The sequence below is a fragment of the Aythya ferina genome, assembly GCF_964211825.1.
Source record: "Aythya ferina genome assembly, chromosome: 1".
Taxonomy (NCBI): Eukaryota; Metazoa; Chordata; class Aves; order Anseriformes; family Anatidae; genus Aythya; species Aythya ferina.
Window position 1 is genome coordinate 83425284 of NC_140296.1, and position 18232 is coordinate 83443515.

Sequence of the window (18232 nt, forward strand, 5' to 3'; positions counted from 1 at the left end):
ACTTAGCACTCATAAAGAAAGGAAAACCCAGCCGCGTTAGATCCCAAACTCAACCACATTTGGACAATCACTGCACAGAAGCACAGTGTGAATGAACGGTTTCCAGCTAATTAAAACCTAACAGCCACAGCAATGTTTCCAGCCCAGCACGTCTCGCTAATGTTTCCTCTTTTTTTTCGCCATTAATGTTCATTTCATGTAATATTTCAGCGGTGTTTGTGTCTCTTGGTGCAGTGTAAGTCCTGATGCCCAGAGCTAGGCCGGTTTCCTTGCATTCATCTTTCATGCCAAGCAGCTGCATCCAGCACTTGTGTACAGCCACAGTGTAGGGCCACAGGCCAACTCTGACCCATGGCAAAAAGAAGACACTCCTCAATCCATCCCTGTTACCATTTCAACCCCCCCAACTTTTTAGCATTGGATTTGGCAATGCTGCACAGAAGACTCAACACTGCCTTTCTTCCAGGTAGCTCTTACAGCTGAGGTGGATTTTTTTTTTATATTGCAAGTTTGTCTTTGTGATGGGACAAAGATACATCTGCAAAATTCCAGGAAACCGGTTGCCTGACAGGTTTGGGGCTTTTCTGTGCCATTGGGAATGAGGGAGCAGGGGCGGTTTCTATCAATTTATTTCCTCTGCTGCTGTGCCGAGAAGCATATCGCCACCGCTGAGCAAACCTCACGCTGCTGACTTGTGAGAGCAGCACCGGCACCGACAGCAGGCTTCAAACCACAGAGTTTCAGGCTAAAAGCAAAAATCCTAGCAGCTTCTGAAAAACAGACAGCCTCTGTGGCTGCAGACAGAGCAGATTTGCTTTTTTTTTTTTTTGAGGGGGTGCAGAAGGAGGTAGCACACTTACTGACCTCTACGTATCCTGTCACCTGCATCTTCTGTTGGCTCTTTATTCCTCATTTTTCAAAAAAATCACCCATCCAGCATTAAAACAGGTCTAGGTAGTGTGTCCACTAAGTGACGTTGGGAGGAGGGACGTACTCTGGGCTACTGGTGACAGTTTTTTCCCACCACCACCCCCCCGATAACCACCCTGCAGCTCTCCCAGCATTATCAGAAGCGCCCAGGAGCACCGAGATGAGAAACGCGGATGTGCTGAAGCACGAAACGGCGTGGGATTGCAATGAGCTGCTGATCCTTAACAAATAATTTGGTAAACACAAACAGCCGTTCCCTATGGTGACCTGTTCTCGCACGCCCCGCAGAGCTGTGTGCCAGGTGCGGGAGCAGGCGACTTGCACGGCGCGCTGCTGCTACCTGCAGACAAAACCCATGGCACCGCCAAGCCTGCTCACCACAGCTGGTTCTGACTTTTCCAGTAAGTAAACTGGCCTTAGAGGTAAAAGAAATTGAATCACAAAAGAGGCGATTTGGGGCATTTTTGATGGGGCAGTTCTTAACTTATTCATTGCTGAGCAGCCATATGTTCCAGTCTGCTTGTAATACGGCTACAGGCTCACCAAGAATAAAAGCGTGGTATCAGCCCTCTGTGAAACAGCAGCACATGTTGCAAACGACCTTGAAGACTGTTTTCCTACAGGAAGATCAAGAGATATGGAACCTGACTTTTTGGTGTGGTTTTTCTTTTTTTTTTTTTTTTTTTTTGTAAGTGCTGCCTGTCTTGTTTCCATTAAAAATACCATCTGGCAGGAATCTAATCTCAGAAATCAACACCCAGGTCTAAGAGAGGAACTCTGCCCCCAAAACTATTCTGTGTTATCAACTTCTTTAACTGGGAACTTCAGCTCACTCAGCCAACTTTTAATAAGCATTTCAAAGCATACGCCTGAGGAGAAATTCCATTTAACAGCTAGCAGTGCAGCAGGTCAACACTGCTTTTTATTTCTCTTACCAATGCCAGCCATCTTAAAGATCTTTGAAGGTTTTGCAGTTTTAAAATCTTTTTTTTAAAAAACAGGGTGTGTTTAACGCTGCCTCCCACATGGTGAGCAGCACAGATGAGACGAATTCTGACAAGAGGGCTGCAGCTCCGCAGTCACCCTGACCTGCCCGTACCCGTACCCGTTTTGGGGTGGTTTTGCTGTTCCTGAAAGCACGGGGAGCACCCCTATGCATCAGCAAGAACTGCGTGCATGCTTAACAGCTGGATGCACAGATGCAATTTTATTTTCATATTACAGCATGACCAAATCCACTTTTTTACCACTTTAACACTCTAGGTTCCATACAGAAGAAAGTGGTCACGGTATTTTGGTTTTTACCCTTTTCATTTCAGTAGTTATGTTGCACGCCATGCTTTACCATACCCTTTAAAGAAGAGAGCAGCAGATACAAGCAAATCAGCTGCACACGACCACAGAAATTTTAGTCTCTTCTAAATGTTTTCCTCCATTTTTTGATTCTGTAGTGGTGAGTAAGATCGTAGGGTATAAGCATACAAATGCATTGCACACAAGCAGTATATTTTAAGCGTAGCATCTTGAACACATCTATTATCTTGAAATCCCTATGCTTTTAGTTAAAGAGTTCATAAACCTGCAAACTTGTCTAAATTTTTATGAATAATGTTCTTCAGAAGAAAAAGTAAGCGAGCAATAATACACAAAGCTTTTAGATAGTAATTCATCATGGGTTTTGCTGTTATGTTTGTTTTTTTCTTTTCCCCTAAATTATGGGAAAACAACAGCACTCTTTAAAGTTTAGATGTGGTAGATCAAATATGGGCTCTTGCCCAGAGCCATGGCTTCTCAAGGTCCCGTGTGAAGCTGATAGCCCAAAGCAGAGAAGGAGCTTTGGCTCACGAAGTGGTGAGGTTTGTGTTGACTTAAATCCATGTACAGTTCACCACCAATACAGCTTAAATGCTAAATTAAACTGTGAAAAATACATGAGGTAATGGAAAGAGATTCAAGAGTGATACCTATAGTATATTATGTCTATTTCATTTCCAACTACAAAATTTTGCTTTGCAAGAAAATGTCTAGGTCCTTGCACTACACCAAGCTGACATGTTCAAAGAGTTGAACCTCTGAAATATATGCAGAATTGAATTGGAACAGATGAGGATATTGCCATAAAAAAAAAAAAAAAAAAAAAAAAAAAAAAAAAAAACAGTAATATCTTCATTTATTTATAGTAATTCTAAATGGAGCAAAGAGATTTCTGAAACAGCAAAAAAGAATGAAGGTTCAATATGTTCAGCTTAGTTAAAGTAGAGATTATACTTTTCTGGACTTCTGCTTAAACTCTCAGAAAAAAAAAAAAAATGTATGTAGCTAGCAAAAAGGAAGTAGAAACAAAAATCAATTTCAGTACTGCATAGTGACTGGGTTAAAAGTTATCTTCTGCAACTTGTTTCCACCTCTTTCACCAAGAGTCTTATGGCTAGTTTTTGTCTCACTTCATCCTCCTTTAAAGTCTTTAAAATCTTTAAAGACTACTTTAGTCTTCCAATTTCTTTCCTCTTAAGAGACATATTAGAGAAAACTTCCCACTGAAAAATTATACAAGGTTGATTACCTTTATTGTTCACAGAAATTGGGGTAGCTGTTAAGTATTGAATATATCTTTTCATCTTGCATTTCCTACACTTGTGGGTTTCATAATTTAAAAACCAAAACAAAACAAATGCTTCTGGTACCAGATCCCCAGGTTTTAGAACATGATGGGCACTTGCAGTATGCACTCCAGTTGTTTTAATCGGTATAACAACATCTTACTGCCACCTAGTGGGCAATGTAAAAGCGACCAACACACTAAGGTGAGTGAATATATCTGGTGAAAAGCGATTTTACTCTTTCACGTGTCCAAAGAAAAGAGAAAGAAACCCTAGACATTGAATGGTGCTAGGTTTATAATATGAAAAGGTTTAGCTTTGCAACCAAGGAGAGAGAAGAGAAGGAAGCAGGAAGGAGTAAGAAGAGGAGGTGGGAATTCTTAAAGACCGTTCATTATCCCTGTATCGTGGAAATGACGCCTCCTCTTCTCTGGAATGCCTTGATGTGCTCCACGCCTTGGGCAGCAGGGTCTACCTTTTCAACCATTTCATTTTCCTCCACTTAGCCCAAATGAGAAGTACGCAGTACACCCATAATGTTAAACACAGCTTTAGTGGCCACCCACACAAGAGCCATAGACAAGTGTGAACAACCATCAGTGACCTCTGTCTCTGTTCTGGTCTGAGAGGAGCTGGATTTGGGTTTCTACAGGGTGTCTTTCCATCCGTAAGGCTGCTTTGGCAAGCCCCTGTGAGGGCGGGAACACTTCTTGTCTTCTTGTCTGAACTGAGGAGCCAAATTTTCCCCATTTTTCCGGAGGCAGACTGAGCTAGGGGCTTGGGCAAGAATGAGCTAACCTAAGTGCAGACCTCAGGAGGCAGTACCAAAGTCAGGACCCCAAGGGAAGATCCCTACAAACCAATACGAACAACGCTGGCAGGGATCACTGAACTTGACACAGCCGGGGTTATCACTCTGTGGGTCAAGGGCTCCCTGGTCAGCAGCACTGCACAAAGTTAGTTGGGCTGGTTTTGCTCACAGGCTCCCAGCTGTGATGGCTTGGGGCAGGTCTTGATGTTCAGCATTTCTGTTCAGGTGTGGTACCTCAACTCTCCTGGGTAGACCAACAACTTTTAGAGGATGGCATACGCCTAGCAGATCCTGTTCAGTGCTGTTTTTCTCTGTCCTCACTGGTTGGTACAACTGTCCAAAAATTACAGTAATGATCAGAGAAATTTTGAGCACTTTCTTTTAATAATTGTTTTTTAATGCAGTGAGAATAGAAATACAAAGTAAACACATTTACCCACCTCCAGGTGACAACCAAAGGAGAACTGATAGGGCCCTGCAGGGATGGCATTATTTATTAGGTCAAGGAGACAGCTTTGCAGAACTTGTTTGTTTTCAACACTCTGTAGATTCTGTCATCACTTACACAGGCAAAAGAAAGGTTTGACCGGATGGTGCTTTAGCAACTGTATTCCCACATCTCACCATGACTAGAAGCATCAAGTTGAGCGCTCTGTTTTGTCATGCTCAGTCAAACACATTAATGACATGTTCAGTCCTGTTACTATCACAGGAACCCCGCAGGGTGTCTGACATTGATACCGTGAGGAAACAGAGCTGGCCTCAGTCCACTCACAAGGAGGAGAAAGGGAAAGAAGTTAAACGCAACTTTCCTGTGGGTGGTGTGTTTGCAGAGGAAAAATATCACTTCATCCCCAAACACTGGCATATGCCCCAAAGGTAAGCTGCAGGAGTGAGTATACCTGTTACACCTCTACACTACCTAATGGTGGACTTCACGAAGCTTCAGTTCATATTTAACCAGCGTATTGCTTCAGCAGTGACAGTATTAGCTTCAGCTGGAAGTCAGAATGAACCTCCCGTAGAGACAAACACCACCACCAGCCTGACAGGACCCTCAGGGACCCTCAGCAGTCAGCAGACACACAGCTAGCCCCACTAGTCTAGCCTTAACAAGAGCCAACAAGGAAAAGGCTTCTCTAATTGGTAGTATTAATTGTGGTCATTCTGATCCAGTAACACTTACAGCACAGATGTTTTCCACCATCCTTTCTCCAACAAAGTCTTCTATGCTATAGAGTTTCTGTCATCCATGACAAGCAATACAATATATTTGTTAAAATGTCCTTATAAACCATGAGGAGAATAAAACCAGCTGTGAGTTTCACCAGCACAATACTGAACATCTGCGGCATCTGTTCCAGGAAATGGTGACAGGCATCTTGCTACAGCATGCTATGCTAATTTTTCCAAGATATTCTTATATTAGGTCATTTAAATGTACAGACAGAACCTGTATAACCATTTCTAAGCTATGTCAGTATCTTAAATCACTCCCTGTTTCTGTAACTTAAATGCCATGGTGGCAACGACACCCTGCCACAAACAAGCACTTGCCCAAACTGAATCATACCTGAGGGGTTGAATATGGCATGGCTTGCAATAACACAGCCTTTAATGCAGCTAAGGAAAGGAAGGATTTATAGGCTTTCACTCTGGACATGGTAAACCCTACCAACTTCAGAAGAGCTGTACAAATGGATGATGTTCAGCACAGTGATGAATGTAGCCAGGTATTTCTCTTACTTCATATTAACAGCATAACTTAATTCCATCAATTTAAGCACAAAAATCAGTCTTTGGTTTAAGTATTTCATCACTGGAAAAAGAATGGTGCTTGTGTTCTCCATTTGCACACTGAAGATTGATATATATTTGCATTTCATTGTGGATTCCATCTACAACATTTTTCATTTTTAATTATGTCCAGAAATCTTGATAGTGCAGCAGAAGCCAGAAAGTCTTTCTTGCTGCTCTTTTGAATTCTTTTTAATGCCTACACACACATAATCACATATGAACTTCAAATTAGTGCTATTTAACATTATATTCTGCAGATAAAACCCATTGTCCTTCAGCACTTCCTTCCCTCAAAAGTGGCCTGATTCTTTTCTATGTTGCTGCATTGATTTTACTGGTTTTCTCCTTCATTTATTCATATTTTGGAAGATCTGCAGGATGTTAACATTATGAGAAATGCATACCTCTCAACCTCTCTTCTTTTTTTTTTCAACTTTACAGTATGACTACTCTTCAAATCATTACTCTTTCTTACAGCTCAAAACACCAGAAAAAAAGAGAAGAGTGGGACAACCACAATAATTTTCTCTGTGCACACACGAAGGCCATGACTGTCACTTTCCTTACAAGCAGTGAGGTTTAGGAAAGTTTGGTGTTAAATTCAGTAGAAGTAGAGATGGATCATGTAAGGCAGTACTTTCTCACCACATTTTAGCAACTTTAACCATAAGGTCACCTGAACCCGAAATCAGTGGGAGTACAAGGACTCTTCGAGCACTTTTATCCACCAGGCCCAGAGCGCATAACACTTTGCACAAGCCAATTAGTTTTGCCCATCTTCCCTTTAATGACTTGTCCCTGATAGAGGAGGAAAGACAAACTTAAATGGCAGCATTTAACTGAAGATCAGACTTTATCCTGCTTCCAACATATTTGAAAGTATAATCAGAGACTGGCCACTATCAACTCACTGTGAAAAAACAAGACAAGAGGACTTTATGTGCCATCAATTCCAGTTCCCCTGCAGGTAGACATTTAATACAACTTCTTATAATTTGCTCACGCATACCGATCAAGCCCTATAGCTGTGTAGGTATTTTGCTTCCATACCTGTCAGAAGGCTGTTCCAGAAGCTTCTTTGGCTCATCGTTGGTAACCTTCAGTCTCTGGAGCTGGGCAAATATGTATGATTATTCCTGTGACAACATCAGTGTGAATGTCATTTTATTTGCACGATCCCTAACCTGTAGAACAAAGAATGGAACTGAAAGGCAAACACGCTAAGATGTGGAAAGAAAACAAACTCCTGGAAAGGAGTATGAAGTTTGGGAGAAGGGAACACTAAGATCACATGTCAAGAAGTGCAAGCATGCCTGTAGAGTCATGTTTCTCCCACTTCCTTGAAATTATTTTCATGAACTATCTTTTCAAAGTGTGGTTTCTGTTGTAGTAAAGCCAGAAAAATAGTAAGATGTGATCAAGACAAAATATGTTATGACAGGTGCATTGCTAATTCCTTCCTTTACAGAGGCCTGTATTCTTTGAAAACATTCCTCAGTTGTTTTAGCTCTACACTTTAATGTCCCAGAAAGTTACATCCCGATAAGTTCTGTATCGTTTTTAAAAGCAAAAAAAATGGTACTGCCCATTCTGGCACAGGTACTGCACCATCCTGAAAGTACATCTAACACAGATCACCTGCAGAGATAGGAGGTGATGCAGATGTTCCTCTGTCAAAGCCTGAACTACCGGTTTCTCCAGAGGATGGCATCCACAGAGCTCCAAGTGCAAAAGATTGATGGCGCCCCCATTTTGGATGAGGCATGCCTTCAGCTTCTCTCATCTTCACTTTCATGGACACTGGTTACAATTTAACTCTCAGACCTGAACCCTCTCAAATAGATGTACCTGGCAAAGCCCTGTTCAGCCAGATGCTGTGCTGCAGAACCTTACCTACAGCTTGTCACAGTTTACTTATGGTCCTCAATTTTTTTGCTCCCTGCTGAATTACCCTCGAGGTATGCTTACATGTGACATATGCAGCTACTCTGATATATGAACCGCATTTTACTCGGCACTGAGCAAATGGTGTCCCATGAGGCAAACAAACTGGCCTTAAGAGGCACGTTGTGAGCCTCGGTTGTTTAACCACGTTCTTCATGCAGCCGGCACCTGCGTGACATGGGGCTCGTTCACAAATGGATGCCTACATGGCAGCTGTTCGAGATCCTTGACCTAAAACCGTATGTTCGCATGCGTTTAGTTCATCTGATAGGGTAGAAAACAAAAGCTCGGGTCAGCGTAGATGGATGGATATAACCACATATGACGAAATGCCCACAGAACCCACACTGCCGCAGATACGAGATAAGAGATGGGAGAAAGCTTGCTGCAGCCCCCCCCCCCCTGCAATCACGCACGGGACTACACACACACTCTTTTTTCGCATTTTCCTTTATTCTTTCCCTCAGGAGAGGCACAGCACCGACCCTTCCCCCCCATTATGCCGGCGCAGCCGCCGTGAGGCGAGGCCGGGGGCCAGGCTCCTCCCCGCCACCGCCCCTCGGCGGGGACGTGCAGCGGCTCGGCGGGCCATGGAGGCCGGGCGGCGGGGACAGCGGGCGGGCAGCGGGACGGGGACGAAGACGAGGACAGGGACGGGGACAGGGGGCAGCGCCCTGCTGGTGGCCGTGCTGGCAGTGCTGGCGGTGCGCGGCGCGGCCGCGGAGGCGGAGGACCCGCGGGCGGCTCGGCAGCGCGGGGACGAGCAGTGCCACTACTACGCCGGCGGACAGGTCTACCCCGGGGAGGCGGCGCGCCTGCCCGTCACCGACCACTCGCTGCACCTCAGCCAGGCCAAGAGTAGGTGCGGGGCCGGCGGGAGGAGGAGGAGGAGATGAAGGAGGAGGAGGAGGGAAAAGGGGGGTGCACGGAGCCGATAGCGGCTGTGGGGGGCGGCGGGGCCGCCACGTCAGGCGGAGCGCCCGGGGCGGGGCGCCCCGAGCCCGGGGTCCCGCCGGGAGCATTTTGTGTCCCGCCCCGCGGCTCTGTCGTGGCACGGGGAGGGCTGATGTGGCGTTTAACGGGTCGTCCCCGAGGCCTGCCTTCACAGAAGGGTCGGCGGGTTAAGGGAGGGGTGTTACGAAGCGAGGCGAAGTAGCGAAAGGTCACCTCAGGCACGCCGTGCCTCAGGGAGACGCTGTGCTGCACCGCCTGCACATGGCAGCGCCGTGAGGGCACACAGGCAGAGGGCAGGCGGGTTACACCTCCCCACAGCAGCAAAATTGCTGCTAATTAGACAGCAGGACAGCTCACGGCCATCACTGGGCTTGGTTCATCGCTTCTGTGCCTACACGGGTTAATTGCTCTGCGGCAGGTGCAGGTGCAAGCAGCTTTGCTGGAGGTGCAGGGTAATAGTGTGCAGGGACACCTCTGCCCGTGGAGAGGCCAGTTGTGTGGAGCAGGGAGGGGAGAGATGCCCAACAGCTGTAAGGTTTTAAGGCCTTTCCCTGCACCAAGCCAGGACATAACTTCCATTTTAAATGTTTGCTGAGAGATGCAATGAGAAAAAGCAGTCAAGATCCATGTAACCAACATTGTTTGTTTTTTTTTTCCTCCCTGTGTAATACAAGTTATTACAGTATCCCCGACAACTATTTTTAAAGAAAAAAAAAGTATTTAATTTAAAAAAAAATCTCAAAATACAGCAAGTTTAGTTTCCCTGCTGCCTTCTTCCATATCTGAAGGTTAGCTGACCTTCAGTCATATCCTACAACGTGATATGATTGGGGTGGCTGTTTTTTTTTTAAAGAACGACATACTTGAAACACTTCTGAAAAGCTCTAAATAACTCAGATATCAATACCAGCTTTCACTTGAAAATTGTCCCTTACCTACAAAGACTCAATAAAAACGCATTGGAGTGAAGTCCTCAGCTTGGTATATGATAGAAAGAATTCTACAGAAGAGTCAAGAGGAAGAACGTTTCTTTAAAAAAAAAAGTTCAAAGTAAACTGAAAGTATCAGTCATGGCTACTGATTTTCTGTACTTGCATTACTGTATCCCTTGTAGGTTATACAAAGTGAAACCTACAAAGACTGTTACCACTTACAGGCATGGCTGTGTCTGATGTTTTGGGGTATTTTTTTTTTGTGATCTTTATTGTATATACCCTCTAACTATATTTTGCAGCTGTGGGTTGCCTGAGAAAAAACGACTAACAATGTAGTTATCATCTAGATAGTAATTAAGATTCCGTATATTTTTCTCAACAACAAAATAGTTTCCTGGGGCTGCATGTCAATGTCCTTGACATCACAAGTATACTCAGATCAGTTGGGTTGGACCTTATATCTCCAGCGTACCCTACATTTGTCTCAGAATTCACATTGAAAATAGTACCTATCAGAATAATTTCTAATATTTTAAAATTCAAGGTTAATCCCTTTCAGTAAGAATAGTAAATACCTTTCATCGGTTTTAATTTGATTTCTTTTAATACAGCCATCTTCAAGACACAATTTGCTTAGGAGTTGTAATTTAACATATACTGCATTTTCAGGCATTTGCTTCTAGACATGTTGTAGCGTGTATTTTCATGTGGACTTGAATTGCAAGTAGTTTTTCATGGCTAAAGAGTATTGCTCTAAAGAGTAACAATATGAATTTAGACCATCTTACGCTTCTGTTTCATAGCAGTTATTCAGACAAAAATAATGTAGTTTCCTGAAATCTAAAAGAGTTTCTCCTTCAGTCTGACAGATGTTCTGTCATGAGCTGCTAGTGAACATGTGGTTTGTTAAATATGCAGAGATAATGTTTGTGTGGCCTTGGTTATGCAATTGTGTGAGTGATTCAGAAGGCTCATATATAGCACAAGTAAGTCCAATTAATTGCTTTCCCTGCATACTTAAATGTACAGGTCTTCATCATTCTGTAACCTCTGTCAGCTTTGAACTTTCTAAAGTAAGTTTGTTTCTGTAATTGTGTGTGGTAGGTTGTTATTCAAGCAAAGGAAAGAACAGTCGTCCTTGTGCATCAGCTGGCTAATAAGCAGCTTTGTTTGAACATGTGCTTTGTACTCTGACTGTAATTTCAATGTTCTTTGTATTCCAGTCTCCAAGCCAGCACCTTACTGGGAAGGAACAGCAGTCATTAATGGAGAGTTTAAAGAGCTGAAATTAACCGATTATGAAGGAAAATATCTTGTGTTCTTCTTCTATCCTCTTGACTTGTAAGTATGACCTGAGTGGACAAATCAAGTGCACCTACAGTAGACCGATAATTCATCCCTTTTTATCTTTTTTTGGGGGGGGTCTTTTCTGTTTGGAAAGGATTTGGAAAAGAAAAAGGGAGAGATAGAAGAAAATGCATTATTTGCATTTGTATTTTCATCGTGCGTTGGTAAAATTACAACACGATATTTGTCATACTAGTGTGTCCACTGCTTTGTGTCTCCATATAAAAAAAAAAAAACCTCCAGTCTGTAGTACCCAGTAGGCAACCTCTATGTTTCATACTGTGCTGTAAGTTGCTGCTGCAAACAAAGGAGAGCATCCCATCGGGATTTTCCAGATTATGTCTAGGATGTTAAGAGATAGTGTTTTCCCTTTAAGTTCATCCCATAACATCCTAAGAACATTTAACATTACTCCCCTTTATTTGGAATGCAGTAAGTCCACTGGCTGAGTGAAAACATTTCTACTTTCTGCGAAACAATCCCGTTCTTTCCCACAAAATGAAAAAAGGAAGCAGTATAGTGACAAAGATGCATAACTAGCTTGCTTTTATATAGAGGAGTAACTTGCCTCCTGGCCCTTAGTTTCAAAGCCCTAGAAATTGTGATTTTTTACCACTTTATTTCTTCTATAGTGGAAAAATTTCAAATCAAAATAGACAATATCTGCAGATGTATGCTGTAACAAGAAGTTACCAATATATTCCTCTGAAAAACTTGGCATGTTGTGCTTAAATTCAGCCCCTTAATATTCATGAAGTCTAAATGAAAGTAACTATAAGAACACTTATCCAGACTGCAAACTGACTGACTGTAGGTTTCTAATATTCAGTAATACACTGTGTCAAAGCTAGAATCCGACTGGAAAACTTGTCAGGCAGCATTTTGGTAAATAATTGAAGAAGCATTAAAAAGATAAGTAAAGGCTGAAATATTTCTGATAAATACACTGCTCTTTTTTTTTTTTTACTTAAAAAAATTAACTGCTTTGAAAAAGCAACTTATTAGTTAAGCTGAGAACCTACTAGATGATCATGAAATTTTGACTGTATTTTCTTTTAAATTATCTAGTACATTTGTATGTCCTACTGAGATAATCGCCTTCAGTGACAGAATTGAAGAATTCAGAGCAATAAATACCGAAGTAGTAGCATGTTCTGTGGACTCAAAGTTCACTCACTTAGCATGGTATGTATCTTACACTTGTCTTTTACTAAAAATTATTCATGGGTTCATCTGAGCTGAGGAACTGTGTCCTCTGTTAACTCTAGTGTGTGAGAAGTACCTCTATCTTTGAAGCCTGTTTAATATGCATTGCTTGAAATATGTCATGTTCCACTCCAAAATACGTCAAATACAAAAAAAGAGATAAGGATTCCAGTCTCTGTAAAAGTGAGTTGCATTCTCCCAGTCCATTAGTATGTTGGACTACACTGGTATAAAGCAAATACGGTTGAGTAGAAAGAGGTCTTTATTAGTAGATAAGGCCAAATACTGCAGAAGATCTACTGAACCATAGATAGCGTTCATCTTCCTTATGTGCAGAGCAAAAAAGAGAATTGTTACTTGCACAAAATCCTTCTGTCTGTACTGTTCTGTTTTTTACTTAATTTAGTGTAGAGAATATAAATCTTTATGAAAAATACATCTGTATCTCATTTCTTTCAAAGGATTAATACTCCAAGAAAACAAGGAGGACTTGGACCTATGAAGATTCCCCTTCTTTCGGATTTGACGCACCAAATTTCAAAGGATTATGGTGTATATCTGGAAGACCAAGGGCATACCCTTAGGTATTTCACTTGGTTACAGTTCATGTTGCTTTGGGGTAGCACTTACTGTTTCATATCTAAAGATGCTTTTGGAATTTCTCTTTAATGCTCTCCATTGAGCGATATATATTAATATCAAAGTGTTTTTTGTGGGTGTGTGCAATAGCACATCCCGTGATCTTGCACTGTGAGCACTTCAAGCTCCTCTTTATGGTATATTGGCAAGCCTACCACTAACTTGCAGCATATACATACAAAAGAGCTTACCTTCCCATTTACACAGTCTAAATGTCACAATAACACATCATGCCGGTTATCTATATCCTCATACAAAGAAAGTAATTTGTGTTAAGGAACTTTCATATGAAGTCTTCCTTTAATTCTTGAAAAAAGGAGGACTCAGCAGTCTGATTGGGGTCATAGTAACCCCTCACAGATGCAGGCATACTTCTTTGTTGACGAGCTATTCAGCACCAGAATGTGGTACTGTCACAAAGCAAGAGCGGTTTTGACTTGAGAATTCTTGCCCAGAAACAAAATAAGTACTCAAGAACACAAAAAAAAAAAAAAAAAAAGCTGTAATGAATCAAAACAGGGGGCATATCAGCAGATGCAAGGGCAAGGCAAGCATGCAGCGAGAATTCTCCAGAATTGCTGTTATTCAGGGACTTCCCAAGTCAAGCCAAGAGGAGCCAAGACTGCTGGTAACTAACAGCTCTAAAAATTGTATCTTTTGTAAACTTGATCAATTCCTTTTGGGAACTGCCTGACACCACAGCATCTGCAACATCCCCTGGCAGAGCCTGCCAAAGTTTAGTTTTACATTCTGCATGAAAGTACCTGTTTGTTTTTAATTTGCCCTCAGCTCCTCTAATAGCCCAGGTAGAGAACAGTGGGTCAGTAGTATTCTAAGGAGGTGGGTATTGTATAGGACTTGCAGGGATCAAATTCTTCCCATCCAGCAGACATAGAAGTGTTTGAAAAAACAATGTAATTAGTTATGTTTCCTACCAAAAAAAAATATTTGTTTTTTCAACAGAGGCCTTTTCATAATTGATGATAAGAGAATCCTTCGACAGATCACCATGAACGACCTTCCCGTTGGGAGATCAGTGGATGAAACTCTCCGTTTGGTACAGGCATTCCAGTACACAGACAAACATGGAGAAGGTGCTCTTTTAAATTCTTTCAAGTTGAAGATACTTTTACTTACCCTGAAAGCTGTCTTTGTAGCTTTTGGAAGAAGGTTACTCAGGAGCATTAGAGACTAGCTTTACGAACTGAATGAAGTGGTTTGGTTGTCCTGCGATGAGATTGTGTGGTCCTTGTTCCCTCATAGGCTGTTTCTAGTGTAGTAATTTTCATTTTGCTTCACATCTATGTGAACTCAGAGCATAAAGCATTCCCCAGCCTGAACAGAGGCATTGTGTGCTACATATCAAAAGCAGAAAGCTCTTAAAACACCATGCCCTGAAGAACCAGGCCAAATATTTCAGTATGTTCTGACATCCTCAAAGAACTGAGATGCAGGCAGTCCTTGTCCTGTATCATTTGTTGATGGTCTGTGACAAATAACTGAGAGTGCTTCACATCAAGAAACACGGTGTTGCTGTGTTAGACTGCCATTCCTGTGTTCTTTACAAGCACTATGTGATCGTTTTCCCCTGACAAAGAAGCTTTCACTGCCTTGTCATTACTCTGTCTCAAGTACAGCTGGCTGTATTCCCCCACTACAGTTCAGGCGTAGGATAAACTTCTCAGATTTTTTGAAATAATACATTTAAACAAATACATCAGTTAGAACATTTGTTTAACTATTAATACACAGATTCAGCAGCTTAACCTCCATTTTAACTCAGTTTCACTTGGTATTTAGAAGTACCTTTATCTGAAGGTACAAATCATTGTTACGCTTGACTGTACAGAATTTTAACAGCTAAATGCTGATACTTAGGATGTGTGTACTTGAGTAAGGAAATTGAGTCTCTTATTTAGATACAAAGCTGTCTTAGAGAATCTTGATCTGTGCAGTGTGTTGTCCAGGATATCATTTTTTCCACCTGTTCATGAAAACTTTGTAGCTTCTGCATGAATGCTGAGAGCCTCCCTAGAGGTTTTACTGGATTCTTTGCACAAAACAGGAGAAAAAGTTCTTCACAGTTCCTGAATTGTATTTGTTGTATGTTTTTTGTCTGATAGCACACCTTAAAGCAGTGTAATACTACAGAACCCATTGGGCTAAAGCCTCACAAGGAGACTTCTGAATAAACTGCAACTGCACGGATGGTCACAGAGCATTTAGTCACATTGCGTGTGAACTGCATGCTGTAGTCCCTTTGCTCCTTAACAGGGCTTCAAATAAAATCGCTCAGTTTCTTCTGGGAACTCCGAACTGAGAAAGGTGGATAGGTCTCTGTGTAGTCACCTGAACTTTATCATGAAACTTTCATGTCCAGACAGCATGGGTGTTTTTAGATGCTATTTTCCCAGTGCTTTGTCTAAAATAGCCTAAGAATTAAACCAAGGTACAGCCATCCACCCAGAAATGGGCAGCTTTCAGTTAAGAGAAGTGCTAGGGGGTATCAGTCATGGACTGGTACTGACGCCATCCCTTGTATAACAAAAACTGTGTATCTATTAGTGGCAGATACTTAAATCTGACACTTGGTGCTGTTTTACTTCAAGTTCAGAAGGGGAAGTGTCTATAACTTTACTGAGCGCAAAATTTAAGCGTGTTATTCTTATAAACTATCTTTTTTTTTTTTTCTTCCAGTTTGCCCTGCTGGTTGGAAACCTGGCAGTGAAACAGTAAGTCACTTTTGATACTTAAATGCATGTATTCTTGGAAAACACACAATTATCGTTTCCACTAAAATCAAGTCCAAACTCTTTGCAACATTCAGTAAGACGAAGTAAGTTGACTCACAACGTTATGGTTAAAGCTTGAGTGGAAGTCGGAAGCTCCTGCTTCCAGTTATTTGACCATACAAATTGTTGGTTCTGTGGAGTCACTGTGGATCCTAGGCACTCCCCAGGAAAAATGATGCAAGCTCACAGGCTGCTTTTGTGTCTGACAGAGACAGTGTGCTACTATCACAGCTCCAGCAGAGAGCACTGCTTTGCTGTGCAGGAGCTCTTCTGCCTCTCTCAGTACTCGCCTATGAGTGAACACAAGCAGAAGAGCTGAGGTTCAGATAAACACCCGTTGAACTCATTTGTCTTCTCTGCGCTTGGGTCAAGCCTCAGCAGAATAACGAAGCTTTTACTAGAGGTCTGAGCTGCCTAGTTGAGATGAGATCATGGTCATTCATTTGAGAATGTGGCTTTCTTCTGAATCGTCTGGTGATGACTGAGCATTGTTGTTTCAGGGCTGTCTCAACAAAAAACAGGTCCCAGCAGCCTCCAACTAAGGAGAGTAGTGAGCATTTTAATTGATAATAAAACCAGGAACGTTTCTTTACTGGATATGAAAATTTTCCAGGAAGATTGGAGTCACCTCTTTAAAGCCAGCAGAAGATTGTCGTAGTGGACAAAGCTGGATATTAAGAGCATAAGGTGAAAGAGGGCTTGCTGACCTCATAGAAAGACACAATCTGGCACTGAAAAGTTCTGCCCTCCATAACCACAGATTACCAAATAATACATAGGCAGTTCTCTTTCTCCTCTTTGCAAAAGATGCAGATAACTTAAACAGCAGCGTAGTTCAGAAACACTTTCTCAAAGATGTAGCCATGCCTTGTAAATGTGTTTGATTTAATTAGATCAAACCAGAGGAAGCCATGAGAGTGTGGTGGCCAAGGGAAGAACTGTAAGTAAATTCTAAGGCACTTGATTACAGATACTAGTTTATTAAAATACCTTGTTCTGGGGGCAAGTGACATAGAGGTGTTTGCTCTCATCTGCCAAAACTCTTCCTTTGGGAGGCTGCACTCTCTTCTTCCCCCAGTTAGTTAAATATTTTCTGCTACTGCTGTTAGGTGTCTTTAAAGATGAACAGTAATCTAATATCAGGTCAAATGATAAATTACTCTTCCATGTGTTGCTTGTGGGTTGGTCTTGGCATCATCTTTTGAAATATTGTGCTGTTCTGGTTTCACGATTTGTTGCATTTGCATGGGTTTGTTTTTAGGCTAACACTTCCCTTTTTGTTTCTTGCACAGATAATTCCAGATCCAGCCGGAAAACTGAAGTATTTTGATAAACTAAACTGAAGCTCACTTCTCTTGAATTACATAGGTCACATTCAACTTGATTTTTGCCAATAAAATTTCCTTAATTTTGTTAACTTTTGTGAGTTTGATTAATATATAACTCTAGTTGCTCAAGTACAAGTCTAACCTGCTTGAAGCACGGATACTTCATTAGTTATTCCTATGAGGTACGTGTTCTCCCCGTAAGTTTTGGTTAGGTACTTGGTTTTCCCAAAAGTTATTTTTCTTAGCAAAACTTACAAATCTAAGCTCAGACTGCTATGGATAGATTGCTTTATTTCAGCAAAAATCTTGTCTGCTTGGTCACACCCTAGAAACTAAAGCTAGAAAAGAGTCACTTGGTTATGGTACGTTAGATCCAGGGGAAGTAGCAGCGTTGACCAGCTGCCCGGATTCCTCACTGCACGGAGAGAGGCAGAGGCGGCTGCTTCAGCTCCGAGAGTACTTGCCTAAGCACACGCCCAGGGCAGAGGGACCTTACGGCCTTTTGAGTACAGCCTTCAGCAACCCTGAAGCACCAAAGATGTCAACGTGCTCGAATAACTCCAAGCAACAGCAGCACGACTAATGCAGGCCCAGCCTCGTGGCTGTTCGTAATCCCAAGGCACAAAACAAGCCCAATATACGTGCCTGCACTGTAGCAGTTGTGCCCTCCTCTCCAGCAACACCTGTAAAACTTCGCCTGCCTCTCTGGCAAGGCTACTCGTTCCCACCGAGTACTGGCAGAAAGAACCTTTGTTACACCAAGCCAGCAAACGAGACACAAACAGAGATAACTTATCGCCTGCATTTTAAATGTTTTCCAGCCTACGGTGCCTTGCTGAGCCAGGTGAGGAGCAGCTTAGAGGAACAAAACCACAGGTTGTATCACGACAGCAGATAGCAGCAGCAACAGCGTCAAACAAAAGCAGACATGGAAAGCTGTATGAAC

The 18232-nt window shown here is 42.2% G+C and overlaps 1 protein-coding gene across 2 annotated transcripts; it reads left to right on the top strand.

The window, feature by feature from the left end:
* Positions 1–8651: 8651 nt before the first annotated feature.
* PRDX4 (peroxiredoxin 4) lies at positions 8652–17375 on the top strand. Of its 2 annotated transcripts, XM_084492589.1 has the most exons (8): positions 8652–8943; positions 11198–11315; positions 12390–12506; positions 12989–13111; positions 14130–14260; positions 15864–15898; positions 16852–16898; positions 17251–17375. In XM_084492589.1, exons 1-8 carry the CDS (start codon positions 8676–8678, stop codon positions 17252–17254), a joined length of 843 nt encoding a protein of 280 aa, XP_084348715.1. In that variant the 5' UTR covers positions 8652–8675; the 3' UTR covers positions 17255–17375. The 2 variants fall into 2 exon arrangements, with proteins under 2 accessions (XP_084348715.1, XP_084348714.1); XM_084492588.1 differs by lacking the exon at positions 16852–16898.
* The last annotated feature ends 857 nt before the right edge of the window (positions 17376–18232 follow it).